Source organism: Siniperca chuatsi, linkage group LG3 (assembly GCF_020085105.1).
Source record: "Siniperca chuatsi isolate FFG_IHB_CAS linkage group LG3, ASM2008510v1, whole genome shotgun sequence".
NCBI classification, from domain to species: Eukaryota; Metazoa; Chordata; class Actinopteri; order Centrarchiformes; family Sinipercidae; genus Siniperca; species Siniperca chuatsi.
This window is the reverse complement of record NC_058044.1, coordinates 12,024,477-12,043,485: the sequence shown is the minus strand read 5'-3', so window position 1 is coordinate 12,043,485 and position 19,009 is coordinate 12,024,477. Positions and strand designations below refer to the sequence as shown.

The window sequence follows — 19,009 nt, the reverse complement described above, 5'->3', positions numbered from 1 at the left end:
TCAATAAATCAAATGCTCTGGCTGTCTCAGGCCTGTAATAAGCCCACCCAATTATTTCATTCGGCCCGAATAAAATGATTGTCTACCTATCTACCTGCGCCTGTGCAGTCATTCCGTATGAAAATGTGTGAGGGAGTGGATACTTTCAAAATCTAGCTGTCTCTTGCTAGTTTCTCCAGCGTTATCTACCCTAGCTTTAAGTTAAATCGGGGGCTATTTACTCATATCTCTCACTGCACTGTATTTTTGTATTCTTCTGTTTTATTTAATTTGAGCTTATTTTATTCTTCTCTTTTGTTCTTTTAAAATCCAATTTATATATGTTTTATTCTACCTTGTGTTTCTTTCATATTTTGTCTTAATGCCTTTTTGTGTCTTTTTGTGTCAGTAGAGGACTTTGACGCGTCCAACTGGGTCTGGGTATCATTTGAAATGTTTTGATATAAGTATAACATAAACATAAATGTTTTTAACCTCTCAAATGTTAAAAGCAGCTGTACAAGAACCAAAATAGCATGGTCTAAAATTATCATTTAAATTAGGAACTGTTCTAAAGAAAAGTACAAATCTGAGGGAGCATTTGATGCATGGCAGTTTTTGAAACTTGCTGCTGCTGACACATTTCAGTAAGTACCAAAAAAGTATTGAGATTCAATACCCAGCCTCTCCCTTTCATCCACATCATCTCCCTAAAATCTGATACGCTATATATTTTTCTCCAGTGGCACATGCATGGCAGAACAGATCCACTGTGTCAGAAGAGGAAGGAGGAGAGATGACATAAAAGTACAACCTAACAGACAGAGAGACACTCATAGGAAAGGAAGTGTGAACTTGAACCTACCTGTGGAGGAGACGGAACGCTATCTTTTCTTGAAATGTCATTCCTGAAAAATCCGACAGAGAAACCACTTTAGCAAAGAAGCTTTGACTGATCACACCAGCTTATGACAAATAAGGGTATATAATAGGTAAATAATAGGTACTACCCAAGGTAGTTTATCTTACAGTTTATCTTACAGTCAGAAACCTCAGGAAACCTCACACAGTGTATACATACACATATGTATATCTTTGCTGCCTGTCTTTATCAGTGTATGCTATAAACATCACAGTATGCCAAACGGATCCCTGAAGATAACAGACAGTGCCAGCAGCCAGTAGCTTATCAATGTAAAGCAAACATTCAGGTTGCAGGTAATACAACTTTTTATAGGAAAAGGTAAATGTGGTGAGAAAAGCAATTCACCAAGTGTAATGCAATTTTAAAAAACATCCTCAAAGGGTTCAAATTAGGAAATAAAAAGCTTACCCTTTCTGAAATGTCTCCATGTGGTTAGCTCCAGGTCTCTTACCAACACATTCCCTGAACTGGAAACAGATGTATACATTCCAAACATTAATTAACTACACAGCTGATTTTATGACTATTTTTTCATCAAAATGGGACAAGCTACTGTATGTTGTATTAGCATATCCAATGAAAAACCATGATTGCTTTTATGAGCCTTTTTGGATTATCATCTTCAAACCTTTCATGGGAATCTTATTGGAGGTTTTTGAAGCTGTCTGTACCAAATTTCATTGCAATCCACCAAATAGTTATTGAGACAATTCACTCAAAACCACAAATCTGAACATCATAGTGGTGCTAGAGGAAAAGTCAGAGGATCACCAAATTCATAAGGATTCATCATCTGGGAACCATGAATGTCTGTACAAAATTTTATGTCACTCCATTCTATAATTATTGAAATATTTCAGTCTGGATCAAAGTAGTGGACCGACTGATCGACACTGACATCCACAGAGCCATGCTGCTAGCACGGCCAAATACATAAGGGCTGGAGACTAGTGTGGGATGGTGCAATTTAAGCATTCTCAAAGGTGAATTTTTATTTTCAAAGTTAAGACTGAAAATAAAAATTCACCTTTGACATAGCTGTATAAACTACTATACAAAAAGGTGATTTGATGGCTGAAATTGATTAAAAAGACCACATAGAACACAAAATACTGTATATATTGTATCACGCTGTGTTGCTGTACAATGAGTAGCACCCGAAATAACACCCAAGAGGCTTTCAGAGCCCCTAATTACCCTCAGTGGCTCTTGACATAACAAGCTCACATCCACAGAGACGGCTGTTCACACCGACAGAGACACAGACACTCGCTAACATCAAACCTCTGCTGTCAGCCACTCAGCACAACACTCGCCCAGCCAATCATGTTTGTGCCAACTATCACATATATATGTGTGTCATCATGTGTCATTCGTACTGTTACATAAGGGGTTGGCATGGGGAGCAAAAAAATAAAACAGCCTGGTGGTCTAGGATTCTGTTCCTTGAGTGTGAGAGTGTAAACTGAACTAATCTATTTTTATCGGCTGGTGGGACAGCATGCCATGCAGCTGAACTTTACATTAGCACACATCATTTATGAACCAAGTGTGAATAATAATCCAACTTGCTTTCATGCAGAAGTAGTGTAAGAAGAGTCTGTAGAGACTGGATCATGTTACTACAGCTACATGGCTCACTCCGTGTCCTCGTCATGACTTTGACTGCTTTCACACACTCCTCTTATAGAGCTCTCACTGCACTACACCACTGTTGGGTATGTCTCACTGTGAGAGATAGCTGTACAAATATTTTATTATCTAGTCGTACTGGTACACTTAACCTGGATGCCGAGATACATCAGGAGATAGGTACTAGTATGTATTAGGGCTACAACTAAGGATTATTATTAGTGATTAATCTACTGATTATTCCTGCGATTAATTGTTGTTCTATAAAATGTCAGAAAATAGTGAAAAATGCCCAACACAATTTCCCAGAGTCTGAAGTAATGTCTTCAAATTGCTTGTCTTGTCAGACCAACAGACTAAAACCCAAAGATGTTTAATTTACAATGACTTAAAAGCATTAGTTCCTCACATTTGAGAAGCTGGAACCCTGAGAATATTTGGTATTTTTGCTGTACGATATCTAAGTTTTGGTAATGATGCCAAAACAAGGAATATAAACATGTTTTTCTAAATAAACCCTTTTTTCTTTTGACAAAAGAAGCCAACCTTCTCATATGGTAAATGGTTTCTAAAAAGCCATACTTTGCTAAGAATACTTTAAGAACTTTGCCTAAATAATATACAGTGAAAAATGGACAACCTTTTGATTTAAAGCTTAAACTTTCTGATCCAAGAAAAGAAATTTTGTTGAAATTCAACTGAAAAAACATTTATAGACAAAATAACCAGAAGGGGCTGTCTGTTTTTTTGCAAAATTCTGTAAGTGAAATACCTGAAAAATCAAGGTGCTTCAACAAATTGGCGCAAAAATCCTGTAAATACAGTATTTCCCAAAACAATCCTGCTCACTGATTTGTAACTTTTGCCTAAAATGATCTAATACAACCTGAGATATAACAAAAACAAATCTCCCTCTGGGACAATAAAGTCTAATCTAATCTAATATAAGACACTTCAGTAGAAATGGTAAAGCAAAATCTCTACCTGTTGACAAATTCCCCATGGTATATTACTATATCACCCAACCCTAGCAGAAGCTAAAGACAATAAAACCGCTAAGGCTTCAGAAAACAAATAAAATAAATTAGCAAAGTAACATTCTACATTAAAGAAGTACTTTAGAGTATCTCTACATGACACAAATGCTGAGCACTCAACAAACCCAAAGTTTGGAACATTGTGGTCTTAAAGTACCCACATGACAACGGTTGAAAGGACAAGTTGCTTTCTGGTGCATCTTCTTCAGTGGATAAAAGCTGCAGCTAATTGTGCACTCATAAGTGGCCCTCAATTAGTGTGGCATGCTGCATATTACAAGCCGCTGTACAATGAAAATGGCAGTGAACCATTAGGCAGCTGCACTGCTTCCTGTCATCTTCCAGCTCACCGCTGTCTGCATTTAGTGATTCTTGTTAACTGCAACTGACAGTTATTTGCAGCGGGTTAGAAATAAGATCTGTGATGATGCTGTTTGTAATGACAGCCCTGTAAACCGTTGATAAAATTTTGTTTCTGGTACGTAAAATTGGCAGCAATTTTCAAATTCACTACAATCTGAAGTAGCCTACATTCTGCTAAAAACAACCAAAAGAAACTTGCTTTCTTAAGGTTATCCACTGATCTACAAACTGACCTAGATAAACTAAAACAAGAGAGAAAGAAAGAGGTCAAAAAACACACAATAACAGAGAAGAGTAGGAGAAATACTGCCAGGATGGTGACCCATCACAAAGATAAAAAGAGATGAGGAGAAAAGGTGTGATGACTCACTGCATGGGCTTCCTGGTTGTCAGTGAGCTGCACCAGTGTCGGGCTGTGTTTCAACTTCCTGGGTTTAGGTGTTTGCTCAGTGTGACCACCCTGGCCTCCCTGTGAGTCAACGCTGCTACACGTGTCCTCCCCCACGCTGCCTGAACTGCTTCCACCGCTCGATGGGATGTTCTCCTTGTTGGTGTCTGCTCTGACGGACGCAGCTCTGTTCTCAGACGGAAAAGAAAACAGTGAGGAAATGAGACATCTGCCTTCCACCTCTATCATCCACACTCTATCTGTTGCACACTTTGGTCTGCCTTTATCAGCTTGACATTGGGTGAAATGCTTCAGGAAACTAAATGACAAGGTCATCCTGATAACTCATTTACTTATACCCTCTCTTGCACCTAATGTGCTGTTTAGCTTTAGTGCTAATTCTATTTACTGTCTATTTACAGTCCACGCTCTTATTGACATTTTTTGCTGTCTTTGGACTAATGCACTCCTCTAATCCATGTGTCACTGATCTCTCAGACTCTAACAGATCTCCATCAACAAGGATTAGCTTCTTCCTGCAGTTGACTCTGACTCCAGTTGTTATGACTGTACTTTGTCTCAGTGGACGAGCTTACCACAGAGAATGAAGCCTTATGATTGTTTACTGTTACCAGAACACCAACTGGAAGTAGTAGCATTGCAGTGAGGCACTGAGGTCAGGCTTTAGTAATGCATGGCATTTTATTGTGCTTTACCAGTAGAGTACAAGATGTGGAGACCTTGAGAGGTTCCACTGATAATTTCTACAAGAAATGGGGGTGTTGAATAGCATGTTTTTGTACTCAATATATTGTTGCTGTATCTTGTAAATATACAAGTTTTCAATGAAAATACATGTAAAAAAGGAATTTTCTAGTGTCCGTGTCTCGAAATAAGAAAGAATACGGATGTTTTCTGCACTAGAATCAAGAAAAATGAATGGAAACTTGACTTTGTTTTACATCAGAAAAATATTCTCACTGTACTAGTAGATTTCTTCACTTTTATTGTAAGAAAATAAGACTTTAAGGACACTACAGACAACAAGATTTTTGCAGTGCACTTCAGTGTTTCCACTAAAGACAAACCGCCACAAATTTTGTGCTGGTATCGTCAACTACCAAAATCATTATGATGACAGAATCATTGAACCTGTTTCTTTCTTTGTGTCTCAGCCCCTCCTCCTGTTGCTCTCTCTGGTGTCGACGTCTCTGTCGGGCAGTTGGCGTCACCCTTGGAGATGGTGGATGTGGGGTCAACTCACAGTCTTCTGAACTTTGATCCCCTAAAGGGTTTACATCGAAGAGGTGCTGCTCCACTGCTGAACGTATCGTCCTGTCCAGAAAACTTAAGGACAAAAACCCCCCCAAAAAAACAATGAGAAGAAAAGTTGGTTAAGAAATGTGCGACTTCATGGTCCAATAACACATTCATAGTAAGTAGAATTTAAGAAATTATCTCTAAATAAATACATTAATTACAAGACCTCAACACTGGCAATACTACACTGCATTTCATGCCACTATGGTGACAGTAATAAAGTCTACTTACTTTACAACAGCTGGTCTGCACTGCACAGGGTAGAGGTGGTTACTGAAAGAAAAACAGGAGGGGAAGGTGAGTTAGTGCTACAGAAACAGGTGGTCACAACAGGTCACTGAGCAACGCTGAAAATCCCTCTGGCTCTAGTTCTTGCCCTAGGTGATCAAGGCATCTTGTGTGCATGTTAACTTCAGCTGTGTTCAGGGCATAAGCAGGTCCTCGGAGAGCAAAGTGGCCGGCTTCTATGACTACCAGTAAGTCCTACAGTAGAGTATATGGTTAGTACTCTCTATATTGAGATATGGCTTCCTTATTATCTTTCTTTTTTCATTCTCCCTCTCCCCCTTTTCTCAATGTACACACACACGTTATCTGCAGGAAAACTGTAATGTGCAAATTATATGTGGTTATACTATGTGTGGAGTGGTGTGTCTATATCTAATTCAATATATCTAGATATAAAGATACAGAATTATTATTACATTTAGAGTCAGATGGCAGCATCAAACAAGTAGTGACATGTTTGACAGTTTGGTTTGTTATAGAAGATGCAACTGTGCTTATATTTTTATTAAGGACTTTAGAAGAACTAACTCAAAGAGTGTGCCATTGTCAGTGATTCAGTTTCCATTTATTTTTCTATACAGGACGTCATTCATCAGACTTTCTAAAAAGCTTAAAAGTGTTTCTGTCCATATTCTAAGCTAAATGAGTACAAGATACTGGACAGTAAATCTGAGCGCTTCATCATGTTAATCAAGATAAAACACAAGTAATCTGCAATTTTTTTTAAATAGCTGCTGATGTTATTTTTGCACCAATCTTCATCTTCACTCCCCAACTAGACCCTATACCTTTCACCAACTGACAGACGTCATGTCAGCTTTTCCTGGAGTACAGCTACCACAACATGTATAGAGGTGACCTGAAAAAAATCTTCCATAAACAGTGGTGTTGACAGTAACAGCACAGCTTGGCAGAGGCCCCGTACGGTGCACTGATAAAGGGAGAGATAACAATGGAGTGATGGTACACTGTGAAGGTGACTGTGGTGAACCTGTGTAAAATGGCACGGACATAAACTGACATTATCAAAGCTGTAAGCAAGGATAGTGAATCAGATGAAAAGGTGGCACACCCGTTCGTGTGATAACCAGATGATCACTTTGATGAGTTTAGCAAATTCAAATCATAAACATGGGGCTGTAAATGTCTGGTGCTTTTTATTGTCAGTTTTACCATCTAAGCTCATGACTAAAATTTCCAAAGAAATATTTTTTATCATGTAAAAACACTTTCAGTTCAGTTTCATTTATTCAGACAGTTGTAAAGTAAAGAGGACAGACAGAGGAGTGAAAGTTATGTCAGCTAAGACTCACAGGTGCTCCAGAGGCAGCAGACTAAATCGCTCAATGATCTCTGGGCAAAGCAGGAAAAATATTATCCCACTACCTAATAATAGCCTTGGCACTGAATCCAACAGGTTAAAGCAACAGAAAACGATTTAATGGCTTACTAATGTTGACTTAACCTTAGATCTTAATGCCTGCAAATGTCAGAGGTATGAATTCATCAAGTGCAGTGGACACATTAAGGCCTGATATATGACAGAAGTTTCTAGATCTGTTTACAACTTTTGAGGACTGTCCTCCATTCTGTAGTCCGCACTTGATATACTGTAAAGCTGATGAGAGGGTCAATTATATAACTTATGTGCCAGGGAAAAATGGTTATCATACCTCGAGAAATGTTAATAGCCTAACAAATCAAGGGTACCAGGCCCTATGTTGCAATTTTAGCACAGATACAGTGACAATTAAATACATCGGTTCCCAACCTTTTTGGCTTGTGACCCCTTAAAACAAAGCATTGTCTACTTGTGACTCCTCATCCCAGGTTATTAGGCCTTAGTGTGGACTGTTGTGGATTATTTTGTAAGTATATTGACAACTACTGACAACCTAAGTCAAACTCTTATATGTGTCCACATAATTAGTGGATACATGTGATTCTGATAAAAATGTCAAAAGCAAATGGATTTATGGGATCATTTTTGTGTGTTTGAACCATTTGTTCTACCTTAAAGACACTGTATGGAAACAAGATTTGTGGAAAAAGTTCTCAGAAATTAAGAGTGAAGTCTTATTACAAAAACTACTTATATGGTGTACTAGACTGTAGTTCATTTTCATGAGATCCTGAAATACACTAACTCTGTTCAGGCACAAATCTACTATCTATGTTGGTCCGTAATGTGAAATCAGCGTTTTATATAACTGCTTATGCCACATTTAGGCTGTTAATGAAATAAACAGCTGAGCGTGACTGCCTGTAAGTGGAAATTAAATATCTTGTGGCAGCTATCACCGTCACAAATAGACTTCAGGTTGGCACAGTATAGATGAAGTGTGGCAATTTGGTAAATTACCAACAGAAGTTATAATCACTGGCTAGAAAGAGCTTTGCACCACTTTGGTTTTAAGTAAAGATGCAACAGTGTGAAACCACTCTGGTATGAGACAGGATCGTTGCCTGGTGTGCAATGGTGACAGTCTGAGTCATGAACTACTGGCAAAAGAGAACATAAGGCAAGAGGGATGAATCGTTGCATCAGAAATACGAAAATATCACCACCAGAATATGAGCGAGCCAAGCCAACACTCACATATCACATATCAAAATCACATATATTCTAAAAAATAAAACATTATACCATCAACCCCAGTCAAATGTTTGATCAGGAACTTATCAGCTGGTGATTCTGTAACACAATGATTGTGTAATTTTATTCCCCAGTTGTAAAAACTTTATGCAAGCAATGAAGTCTGAGAAATTGAATACCTTTTTATTGTCATTGTTGAACTATAATATGAGTGTTTGATCTTAAAACAAACTTGCTACTGTTTGTACCTGTGATCCAACTATACCCCTGAACAGGGATAAAAATAAGTCGTAAAAGAATAACAATTGTTTGGTCAAGGTCTGCTCCAGTCACTTGTGAAAGAGCAAACATGAACTTGATGTACCCTGTTTCTGCTGAATGACTGAATCTATGCACGTGTGGGTTTGGCTAGTACTTGGATGGAAGACCTCCTGGGAAAACTGTGGTGTTGGTGGGCCACTAGGGAGCAGTCTTCCCTCTGGTCCTAGTAAAATTCCAGTGACGTGGACGCTGTGCTGTAGGAAATGCCGTCCTTCAAATGAAACGTTAGACCGAGGTCCTGGCTCACTGTGGTCATTAAAGATCCCATGGCACTTATCGCAAAGAGTAGGGGTTTCCCCGGTGTCCTGGCAAAAATTTACCAACCTGGCTCTCTCCATCTGGCCACCTAATCATCCCCCCAGTGTAATTGGCTCTATGTTTCCCACCTCAACCTGATGTGTGGTGAGCATTCTGGCGCATAATATCTACTGTGCATCACCCAGGTGGTTGCTACACATTGGTTGAGGTGAGTTTCCCCCCTTCATTGTCAGCGCTTTGAGTATTCAAGATAAAGCGCTATATAAATGTAATACATTATTATATATAGGCACGTTTATTTGTATATGTTGTAACACCTTTCAACATCAAAGTGCTTTATATAAGGCATTAAGAAGAGATATAAAAGAAACACAAGGCAATATAAAAAGACATGAGGGAGTGGGAGCGCAAGTGGGAGCATGAAGATGTTGAACAGAAGAGACCCAAGAATGGAGCCTTGGGGAATTCCATGCCATTTTTGTACACTCAGTCGTGTAATTACCGATCGACACAAAGTAGTCCCTGTACTTCAAATAGGATTTAAACCAGTTTAGCACTGTGCCAGAAAGTCAAACCCAGTTTTCCAGTCTGTCTAATAAAATTATATTGTTGACCATGTCCAATGCAGCACTGAGTTCTAATAATACCAAGACTGAAACTTTTCCACCGTCTGTGTTAGAGTGGATGTCATTCAAAACCTTAACAAGAACAGTCTATGTGCTGTGGTGTGCTCGAAATTCTGACTGGAAAACATCAAATCAATTGTTTAGGACCAAGAAGGTGTTAAGCTGTTGAAAAGCAGCCTTTTCACTGATTTTACTTAAAAATTGGAGTTGTGTAGGCCCTGTAATTGTTCATTAGTGAGTTGTCTAGATTATTCTTTTTTAAGAGTGGCTTATAACCTGTGGGAGGGCCTGTGGGAAAAAGCCTGAGCGTAGAGAAGTGTTGACTATTTGCAGAAGATCTGATGTCATGCAGTTAAAAATATTTTGGGAAAAGCCTTTAGGGAGAATATCAAGGAAACAGGAGGATTTCAGATGTTGCACAATTTCTTCCAAGGTTTTATAGTTGATAAGATCAAATTGTGTGTCATGCTAATTTCATTGATTTTATATGGATTCAATACAGAACCGATACCTGATATGGAGGTAATGACAGCTTGTCTCATTTTCTGAATTTTGTCAGTGAAAAAGTAGGCAAATTCAATGCATGATTTAATGGATAAAAGTTCAGTGGCTACTCACACTGGAGGGTTTGTCAGCCTGTCAACAGTATAAAATAAGGCATGTGCATTATTATTGTTTTTGGCAATAATGTCAGAGAAGGACTGCCTTGCATTTCTCAGTTCAAAATTATAAATGATTAGTGTCTCTTTACAGATGTCATAATGCACCAGGAGATTTGTTTTTTGCCACCTGCGTTCAGCTTTCTGACACTCTCTTATATTAATTTTTACCAGTGTGGCATTTCTCTATGGTGCTTTTTTCTTACCAGAGACTACCTTTATCTAAGTGGAGGCAATGACATCAATAACATTCACAATTTAGAACTGACATTATCTACAAGATCATTGACTGAGACCCAAGCAAGGGTGGGTGTGGAAGAGAGAGTGTTTTCAGTGATATACCATTTTCTGATTAACTCTGATTGAACATTTGTGTGCACAGAGACAGTCATCTCAAAGAAAACACAGGAATGATCAGAAAGAGCAACATCAGTCACCACAACCATAGAAAGTGTGCCCCTTATTGTGTGTGGGCTCCATCACATGCTGAGTCAGTCCATAGTTATCCAGTCAAAGTCAGTGCAGATGATAGACAACAGTTCAGCAAATATGCACCATGGCTCACCTGGTGGAGTGGGTACCATGTATAAAGGCTGGGTTCAATTCCAGCCCGGGCCCTTTGCTGCATGTCATCCCCTTGCTCTCTCCAGCTATCACTATCATAATAAAGCAGAAATGCCAAAAAAGGAATAGGAACATTAAGTGTTCTGGGTGTTGGTGGGGTCACTGTACGAGGCAGTAGGTCCATGCTCAATAGGAGAAAGAAGAGGCATTTTGGGGGTAGCAGAAGTGGGGCAGGGATCCTGTTTGTCCTAAGCGTCTTCTCTCCTGTCTGCGCTGATGCCAGGCATGGTGTTGATTTGAATGCCGGTGATTCGAGATGTAGCAGTGCAGCTTCGTGGCATCCATTAACATCACATCCAGTTCCTTTATCTCTGATCTTAGTTTGTTAGAGATGCCCCTAAGAGGGGAGGTGGGGGGAGACTGATGAGACAAACTTTTGGTGACCTTGCTGGCCTTATCAGTCTCGTCAGCCCGGGCAGGAGAGAGCTGTTCTCTCGTTTTGTCGTCTTGGTTATCAGCAAGGTTGGTATTACAGAATGTGCTTGGTTGGGATGGAGACAGACGATGTAGCAGTAACCAGGGGTGAATTTAATGCCAGCGTTAACCAGCGCTTCCATTTTATCAGTGAATCTCAAAAGGGGCGAGACAGGGGAGAGGAGTGAAGGGAGGAGGAATTAGGAGACTGATTTATGAGGTGGTTGCCAACACGCTGACATTGAGGCTGTGATGTTTTGTCTTTGAATGCATGCCTGGCTGATGGGTGTCGCAGACTGAACCAAAAATCTGTGCTTTAACTCCAGATTGGGGGGGAGGCCGTCTGCCCTAAGAAGATGCCTTCGTCGCCAGAACACATTAAAGTTATCAATGTAGTCGATCCTTTTCAGGCCGCTGGTTTTGCTGAACCATGTGTTGAGTCCTAAGAGTCTGTTGGGCCTGTTGATCCCTCTGTTGACCGCAGTCAGTGGTCCACTAATTAAAAACTGGGCTTCCAGTTTTCCCAGACAATTAACAGTTCAATGAAATCCTGCTTTAGCACATCATGCATCATGGGCCCCTAAATGTAGAATAATTTGATTAATTTTGGGGTGTTTATCACTTGAGGAATTTTCTCTTTTATGTTACTTGGGAAGCAGTATGTTTTAATTGTCTTACCGCTTATGTTTCTGATAGCTGCGTCTCCCACAACCAGAGTTACATGTTGAATAGTCTCTTTAGATGGGTTTTTTCCTTTTGCTGCTGCACTTTTTCTGTCAGCTGGCACTCTTCATAATACTCCCATGTCTAAAATTATCTGTAGTCATCTCCACTTCTGTCTCATTGAGATTTATTAATAGTTCAAACCTGTTTTCCAGTTGTAATGTCGGGGTTGACTTTGGTCTTTGTTTCTGCCCACCTCTAACTGTCCGCCAGATGTCCAGGGTTGAAGTTGGCTGAGCTGAAACCATAAATGTTGTCCTCTGTGGGAGTACAGTATTGCACTTTAGGTTTAGCACTCAGATTATTCCAGCAGGTAGAAATCCCATTCACAGCACATGACTTCGCTGGTTTCGTTTCACCTTGTCAAGTTGAATTGTGATGAACTAACGCACCGGCAGAAGACACTGGCAGAGTGTCGTGGAGTTCAGAAGACTATAGAATATCCTTGTCTTGAGTACGGTAATCTTTCTCTTGTAACAATTTATGACAGTCCATACAGATGTAAATATGAAGCAACAGCCTGCTTAGCTTAGCATAAAGATTAGAAACAGCTAGCCTGGCTCTGTCTGAAGGGAATAAAATTTGTGGTTTTACCAGGAGTTATGTGCTGGACTAGTTCTTAGCCAGGCAGTGTAACTTCCTGGAGTCTTGTCATCATTGTGAGGTTTCCAGAGAACCATCGGAGACTCCAGGAAGTCAACTGCAGCCGGCCAAGAAATAGTCTGTCACATAACCCCCCATACAACCACAAATGGACATTTCTGCTCTTCGGTTTTTGTACGACTTTAACAAATGGGATATAACTGTGGGATATAACTTGCTTTGGAAGTGCTGGTAGATGTCTCCAGCCTTTATGCTAAGTTAAGCTAACCGTCTCCTGGCAGCACCTTCATGTTTAACGGACACATATAAAAGTGCTATCGATCTTCTCATCTAATACATAAAAATAATAGAAAAATAAATGAATAATTCTCAAAATGTTGAACTATTCCTTTAAGAAATATAAATGATCTGTTGGATTTCTTTGACAGACTCAAAATACGATTTTTGAATTTACCCGAGTGACCATTTACAAGTCATCAGCTGTTTTTTTGTTTTCAGTTTGATAGTGAACTGAACTGTTAAGTCAGGTCTGTAATGAAATGATAAGGTCTGGCAGTTTAATTGTGCTATTTTTGTTTTACGGAGATTGATGTGATTTTAAAAAGCCAGCAGTGCAAGTCTTTGTTTTACAAGAGCTTAAAGTTTGCATCATATAATTGCTTCATTCAGGACCTTCTAACTAAGAAAATTGATATGCAAATAGTAAGAACAAGTGTCTGTATTTTAAAGTCAAGTGTTCTTTAAGGCATAAAAAGAAAAGAGGAAACAACTCCAAAGCTTTCACAGCAGAAGCTTATACCAGTTAAATCCTGCGCACTGTGTACCCAGGGGCGTCCACTCAGGTAATCCAGTATTACACCACAGTCGGATATTAGCCAGTCTTTGGTCAACACAGAAAATTATGTTGATCTATGATCCATTTTGACTGGGCTGAGGCTAAGCTCCCATGTGGCAACCTCAGAGTCTCTGTATGTGAAGGAATGCAAGTAGACATCAACAGAGAGAGAGAAAGTCTGTATGGTATGTGCGTGTGTATGTGACAAAGTACAAGTAGAGTAGACCATGGAGTTAGTCATTGATGAACGTGAGCAAGAGAAATTAATGAGAGACAGAGAGAGGCAAAGGGAGAAAGAAAGTGTCAACAGACATTAGTCTGAGTCATTCAGAGATGTCAGAGTGAGACAGACTAGGGGTGCAACTAATGATTTCATTATCAATGAATTGGTATCTATAAAAAATATTTTTTCAGCTCATTGATTCATTTTTTAGTGTATAAAAGAGCCAAAGACAACATCTTCAAAGAGCTTATTTTTCCCAACCAAAAGTTCAAAACTCACAGCTATTAAGTTTACAACTACATAAAACAGAGAAATGCAGCAAGTCCCCACATTTGAGAAGCTAAAAAAGCAAATATTTAGCCATGCTAGCAGCGTGGCTCTATGGATGGCAACGCTAGTCTGACGTTCAGTCCACCACTTTGGTCCAGTCTCATATATCCCAACAACTATTGGATTTTGTACAGACGTTGGTCCCCAGAGATCCCCTGGTTTTTCCTCTAGTGACACCATGAGGTTGACATTTTTGTTTTTTACTTTACAACTATTGGATGGATTGCCATGAAATTTGGTAGACATTTATGCCCCTCTCAGGATTAATTGTAATAATTTGGGTGATCCCCTGACTTTTCTTGTAGCACCATGATCAGGTCAACATTTCCTTTTGTCCAACACTTTGGTTTATGACCAACTTATGACATTCCTTTCAGTCTCAACTGTCCTCAATGTTTAATGCTAATAAACAATGCTAATAAATAAATACTAGTTGTTGTTAAGCTAAACTAAGATGTGAAAAATTGTAAAAATCACCTGCTTAATATTACCATGTTAACATTTTCATTGTGAGCATGTTAAGCTGCCAACATGCTTCTTCAGAAGGGTTTGTCGGACAGTCGATCCCGATCTCAAACTCTTTTCCTATATCGCGTCTGCCACCTCTCTATGACGGCCGGCTTTTCAGTCCGCCTTCCAGTGTGGCTGTTCGGAACAGGCATGATAAAAACTTGGATTTTGAATGTGGTCGGACAACATAGGAACAAGTTGTGGTCAAGCATAACCTGACCCTTAGCATGCTGATGTTAGCATTTAGCTCAAAGCACCGCTGTCTCTATGTGCAGCCTCACAGAGCTTCTAGCATGGCTTTTGACTCTTATTCTTAGATAGATAAATTATTTGAACAATTAATACATTTTCAAAACTGATGGCAGCCTTAGGAAGAGATGAAGAGATCATGAATGAAACATGAATAAATATGAAAGTGAACACAACAAATCCAACATCATAACCTCCATGTTCTCTTCAACTTTACCCTCAAATTTAAACTATTTTCAATCAAGAGAAAAGGTTTTATATACATCTTCTATACATAAAAGTACAGTAGCCATGTACATGGTTATGGCATGCATCATTTACACATGTATGCATACCTGTGTGCCTGTACATGCTATATGATGAGTTATAGAGACCTATGAAATGTTTTAAATGGGACTTAATGTTGTAAAATGTCATCTCCAGTTTACTGAGTACAGAGATTACGTAATACATACAAAGAGATTATATATTCCATACCACAGTAAAACAGGCTATTGTTATGTATTATATACTACACATACTATGCATAGCTGACTCTATGACTGACCACATGTCTAGGACTTGGATTAGTGCACTAATTGGGACCTTTGACCTTCCGTCATGGATAAAAAGGATTTTTATTCATGGTTTTATTACATTACATAACCAATAGACAAGATGTTCTAGTCAAAGGTAATACAAAGTTTTTTTTTGTTTTATCCAGGTTTACTGCTGCCACAAAACAACAAAAATTTTACAAAAACTGCAAAAGTTATATTAGCTGTATTAAAGTATTTTCGCCAGCTACATGTTGTTACCTGTGATTGTGCAACAGTAAGATTTAATCAGACTATAAATATCTTACGAAAGTTAATTATCAAGCTTGGATGTCAATTTTTTATATGAAGCATATGATTATAAAGTGTATTTATAGGTGTACTGCAATCTTTCAGCACTGAGTACCTTATCTTAGTTACTCTGACAATTATTCTGTGGAGCTTTTGTCCTGTGTCTATTTGTTCTTTTTGGAGAAAAGTAATAAAAATGCTTAATCATGCAAACAGCCGCCCTGGAGCCATATCAGCTCTAAGGTCAGATCAGCACAACACAAAATGTGCCAACTCCAAATGACTAACCAGCTGCTTACACTGACTGGACAAGCTGTTGAGTTTTGAAGCCTTTAAGTCAACATCCACTGAGGGCTAAATGGGAAACGATGACAGTAGGGTCATTGATGATTAACATGTTATTACCACCACTTGTTTTCTTCGACCAACAGTGCAAAACCCAAATATATTCAGTTTACAGTGATGCAAAGAAAAGCAGCAATTCCTCTCATTTGAGAGCATGGAACTAGAGAACATATTTGGCATTTTTTCACTTTTTTGCTTGAAAAATGATTGAAACGATAAATCAATTATCAAAATAGTTGCAGATTATTTTTCTGTCAATCAACTTTGATTAATCGACAAATCATTTAAGCTCCAGTTATTGTACTTCCCATACTGTTCAATGATTTTGATTGACACATCATTCTGAAACACACTGTTTTCTCCCACATGTCTTTCGCTAAAGTGGCGTGGTTGAGACATGTGCTGCGGCTGCCTCCGCCACAATAACCAAACAGTGGTGAGCAAACTGTTGCATGTGCACGCCGCCCTGCTTTCCCTCTAACTGACGGTTCCATTGTTTAAGATGATAATGCACTAAGGCAGCACACAGCCACTTCCCCCACACCTTCAGTCCAAAACAACATACTCTCATCCAGCTTTCTAACGCAAAGAGAGAGGGCCTACCTCATGTAGAAAGGAGATATTGGCCTCTCTTCTTCTTGTGAGCTGAAATATCAAAACAAACACACATAAATAATTAGCTTGCAGGATGTGCCTATGAAGTGCTATGGCATAAAAACATTAACCCCCATCCCCCTCATCACTACATGTCACTGGGGCTGAAAATAGGAGCATAAGGCTGGCTTTTGTCTGCAGAATAATAGCCACACAGCACTGCAGATCAGTGCCTTTGTGGAACTTGTCTCGGGTAATTATTATGAACCAACAGAGAAATGGGTGCTACTCTAGAATATAGGCTGACTGCTGCTGCTGGATCTGTGCCGTGACACATGATGAAATTATGCAACGATAAGAGGAACTCAGTGTTGGGACTGAATGTTGAAGTTGCTTAACATTTTCATATCCTGGCACATACAAGCTAAAAATGTCGTAATCACCTATTCTTGTTTGCCTAAGCAGAGCTGAATACTGTATTATCTCCTCTAAAGTCAAAGCAGGAAGAAAAACACTGCAACCAAACCTGAACTGTTAGACATTGCAACACAAATAAGTGTTAAATCAAGGGTGTCTTTAATTAATTTGATATGAATCATTTATTTACTGTTAAATCAATTAATTGATGTCTTGCTACAATCGCACTATGTGACAACTAAACTTATTATATTAAATCATATTAAATGTATTTTAAAAATGTAAATCAACCAGATTTGTATTTTGTTGTAAGCTTTTAAGCAAATTAGACATTAATCTTCACAGGTAATGACATTTTTCAACATGTAACAGTAGGAAAACACAGGTGTAAATTATAAAAGAATTATGAAAGAATTACATTTAGCTGCTTCAGTTTTAGTGTCCAGGTATTGTGCATGCTGGCTCACTGTCGTTGCTTACTGGGACACTTTTTGAAAAAACAGAGCCATCGTTAATGTTATTACTAACACCTGTGCTTTTCCTGCCATGACAAGTAAAGTGAAAAAGACACTATTCTACCATTCACTTTAAACCCCAATTGGGACTTTATTTGAATGTTCACCTGTAGCAAGGGGACAAAAGGTCAGATTTAAAAAAAATTGTTGACAAAGCAGGTACAGCAGGTGCAGAGAACATCCATTTAGTATTTATCATTTAGTGAATAACATCAGGGAATAACAGCTTGGGCTTTTTGTTTCTTCTCCGAAACAATTTCACTAAATGCTTCAATACAAGTATGCAGAACATTTCGCTCATCAATAGAACTAAAACAATTAGGCGTAGTACATTGACAGAAAAATAATCAGCAACTATTTTGATAATTTATTGATTAATTTGACTATTTTAATATCATCGGGTTTTGGACTGTTGGTCAGACAAAACAAGCAATGTGGTGACATTATGTTGGGCTTTAGGAAATTGTGATGGGCATTTGTCACAGCTTTCAGACATTTTACAGAACAAACCAAAAAATGTATTAATCAAGTACGTAATCGGCAGATTAATTGATAACAAAAATAACTGTTAGTTGCATCCCTACTTATTAATAGAGTTCCAATATTTTAAATAATGACTGACTAACAATCATAAATATCCAATAGCCAAAAGGAGCAGTCACGCAATATTGTTGATATCCAATAGAGCAGCAAAAATATAATATAAATATAATAGTTTCGCTGGTTTTGTTTGATGTCTTTAAGAGGAACAGAAACATCAACCTGAAACAATTTCCAATATGACATAACTTTGCCTGCTGTGCCAATAAACAGTCATATCGTAGGTTGTAAACATGTTGAGTCTCAGATTTTCTAAAACACAGAAGAAAGAGTTGTTGTTGAGTGGACCATTCAGTGAACGTTTGGTTCTCCGGTGTGTTTTGGTACGTGCTGTGCCTTCATGTGGCTTACTGTAAGGGGCAGGGGTGTCGAGGGGAGGGGAAACCACTTTGGTCCTTTGGGCAGCACCGCAAATTCAAAACAAAGAATTTAGGTTTCAAGTCAGGCGGGAATTAAAAATGGGCCGAAGTTCATTGAACTACAGAAGTCTTCTCAAATCACACAATGTACAGTAAATGTGCATGTGTTCCTCTAGCCTTATTTTAGGTGCAGGTGTAGTTCACTACAAACACTTCGAAATTCTTTAAGAGCCTCAGCCCCCACACACACACACACCCATGTTCTTAACTGGTGTTACACAGTCTGGCAAGCGTATTAAAATAATGTGTGCCATCACTGCCGCCATGATTTGCAAAAGCGGAAATCCTGCTTACCCACTACCTTACTGAGGGGATAACGAGAAGCTTTGTAGGGGTACTCGGAAAAGGCCTGATCCCTCCTGTGCGAACGGAAAACTACCAATGACACG

At 38.9% G+C, this 19,009-nt stretch overlaps 1 protein-coding gene across 6 annotated transcripts in view; it reads right to left on the bottom strand.

Moving 5' to 3' along the window:
• The window catches only part of fam13a (family with sequence similarity 13 member A), a 64,690-nt gene that overhangs the window by 17,721 nt on the left and 27,960 nt on the right, over positions 1-19,009 (bottom strand). For 5 of the 6 annotated variants that reach the window (XM_044190830.1, XM_044190833.1, XM_044190832.1 and 2 more), the window contains 6 exons: positions 16,679-16,720; positions 5,876-5,917; positions 5,477-5,671; positions 4,307-4,511; positions 1,313-1,371; positions 845-887 (listed from right to left, as the gene is read on the bottom strand). In XM_044190830.1, the coding sequence (XP_044046765.1) occupies positions 845-887; positions 1,313-1,371; positions 4,307-4,511; positions 5,477-5,671; positions 5,876-5,917; positions 16,679-16,720 (586 nt within the window). The remainder of the gene's footprint in view (positions 1-844; positions 888-1,312; positions 1,372-4,306; positions 4,512-5,476; positions 5,672-5,875; positions 5,918-16,678; positions 16,721-19,009) is intronic. The other variant, XM_044190831.1, reaches the window with a different exon arrangement.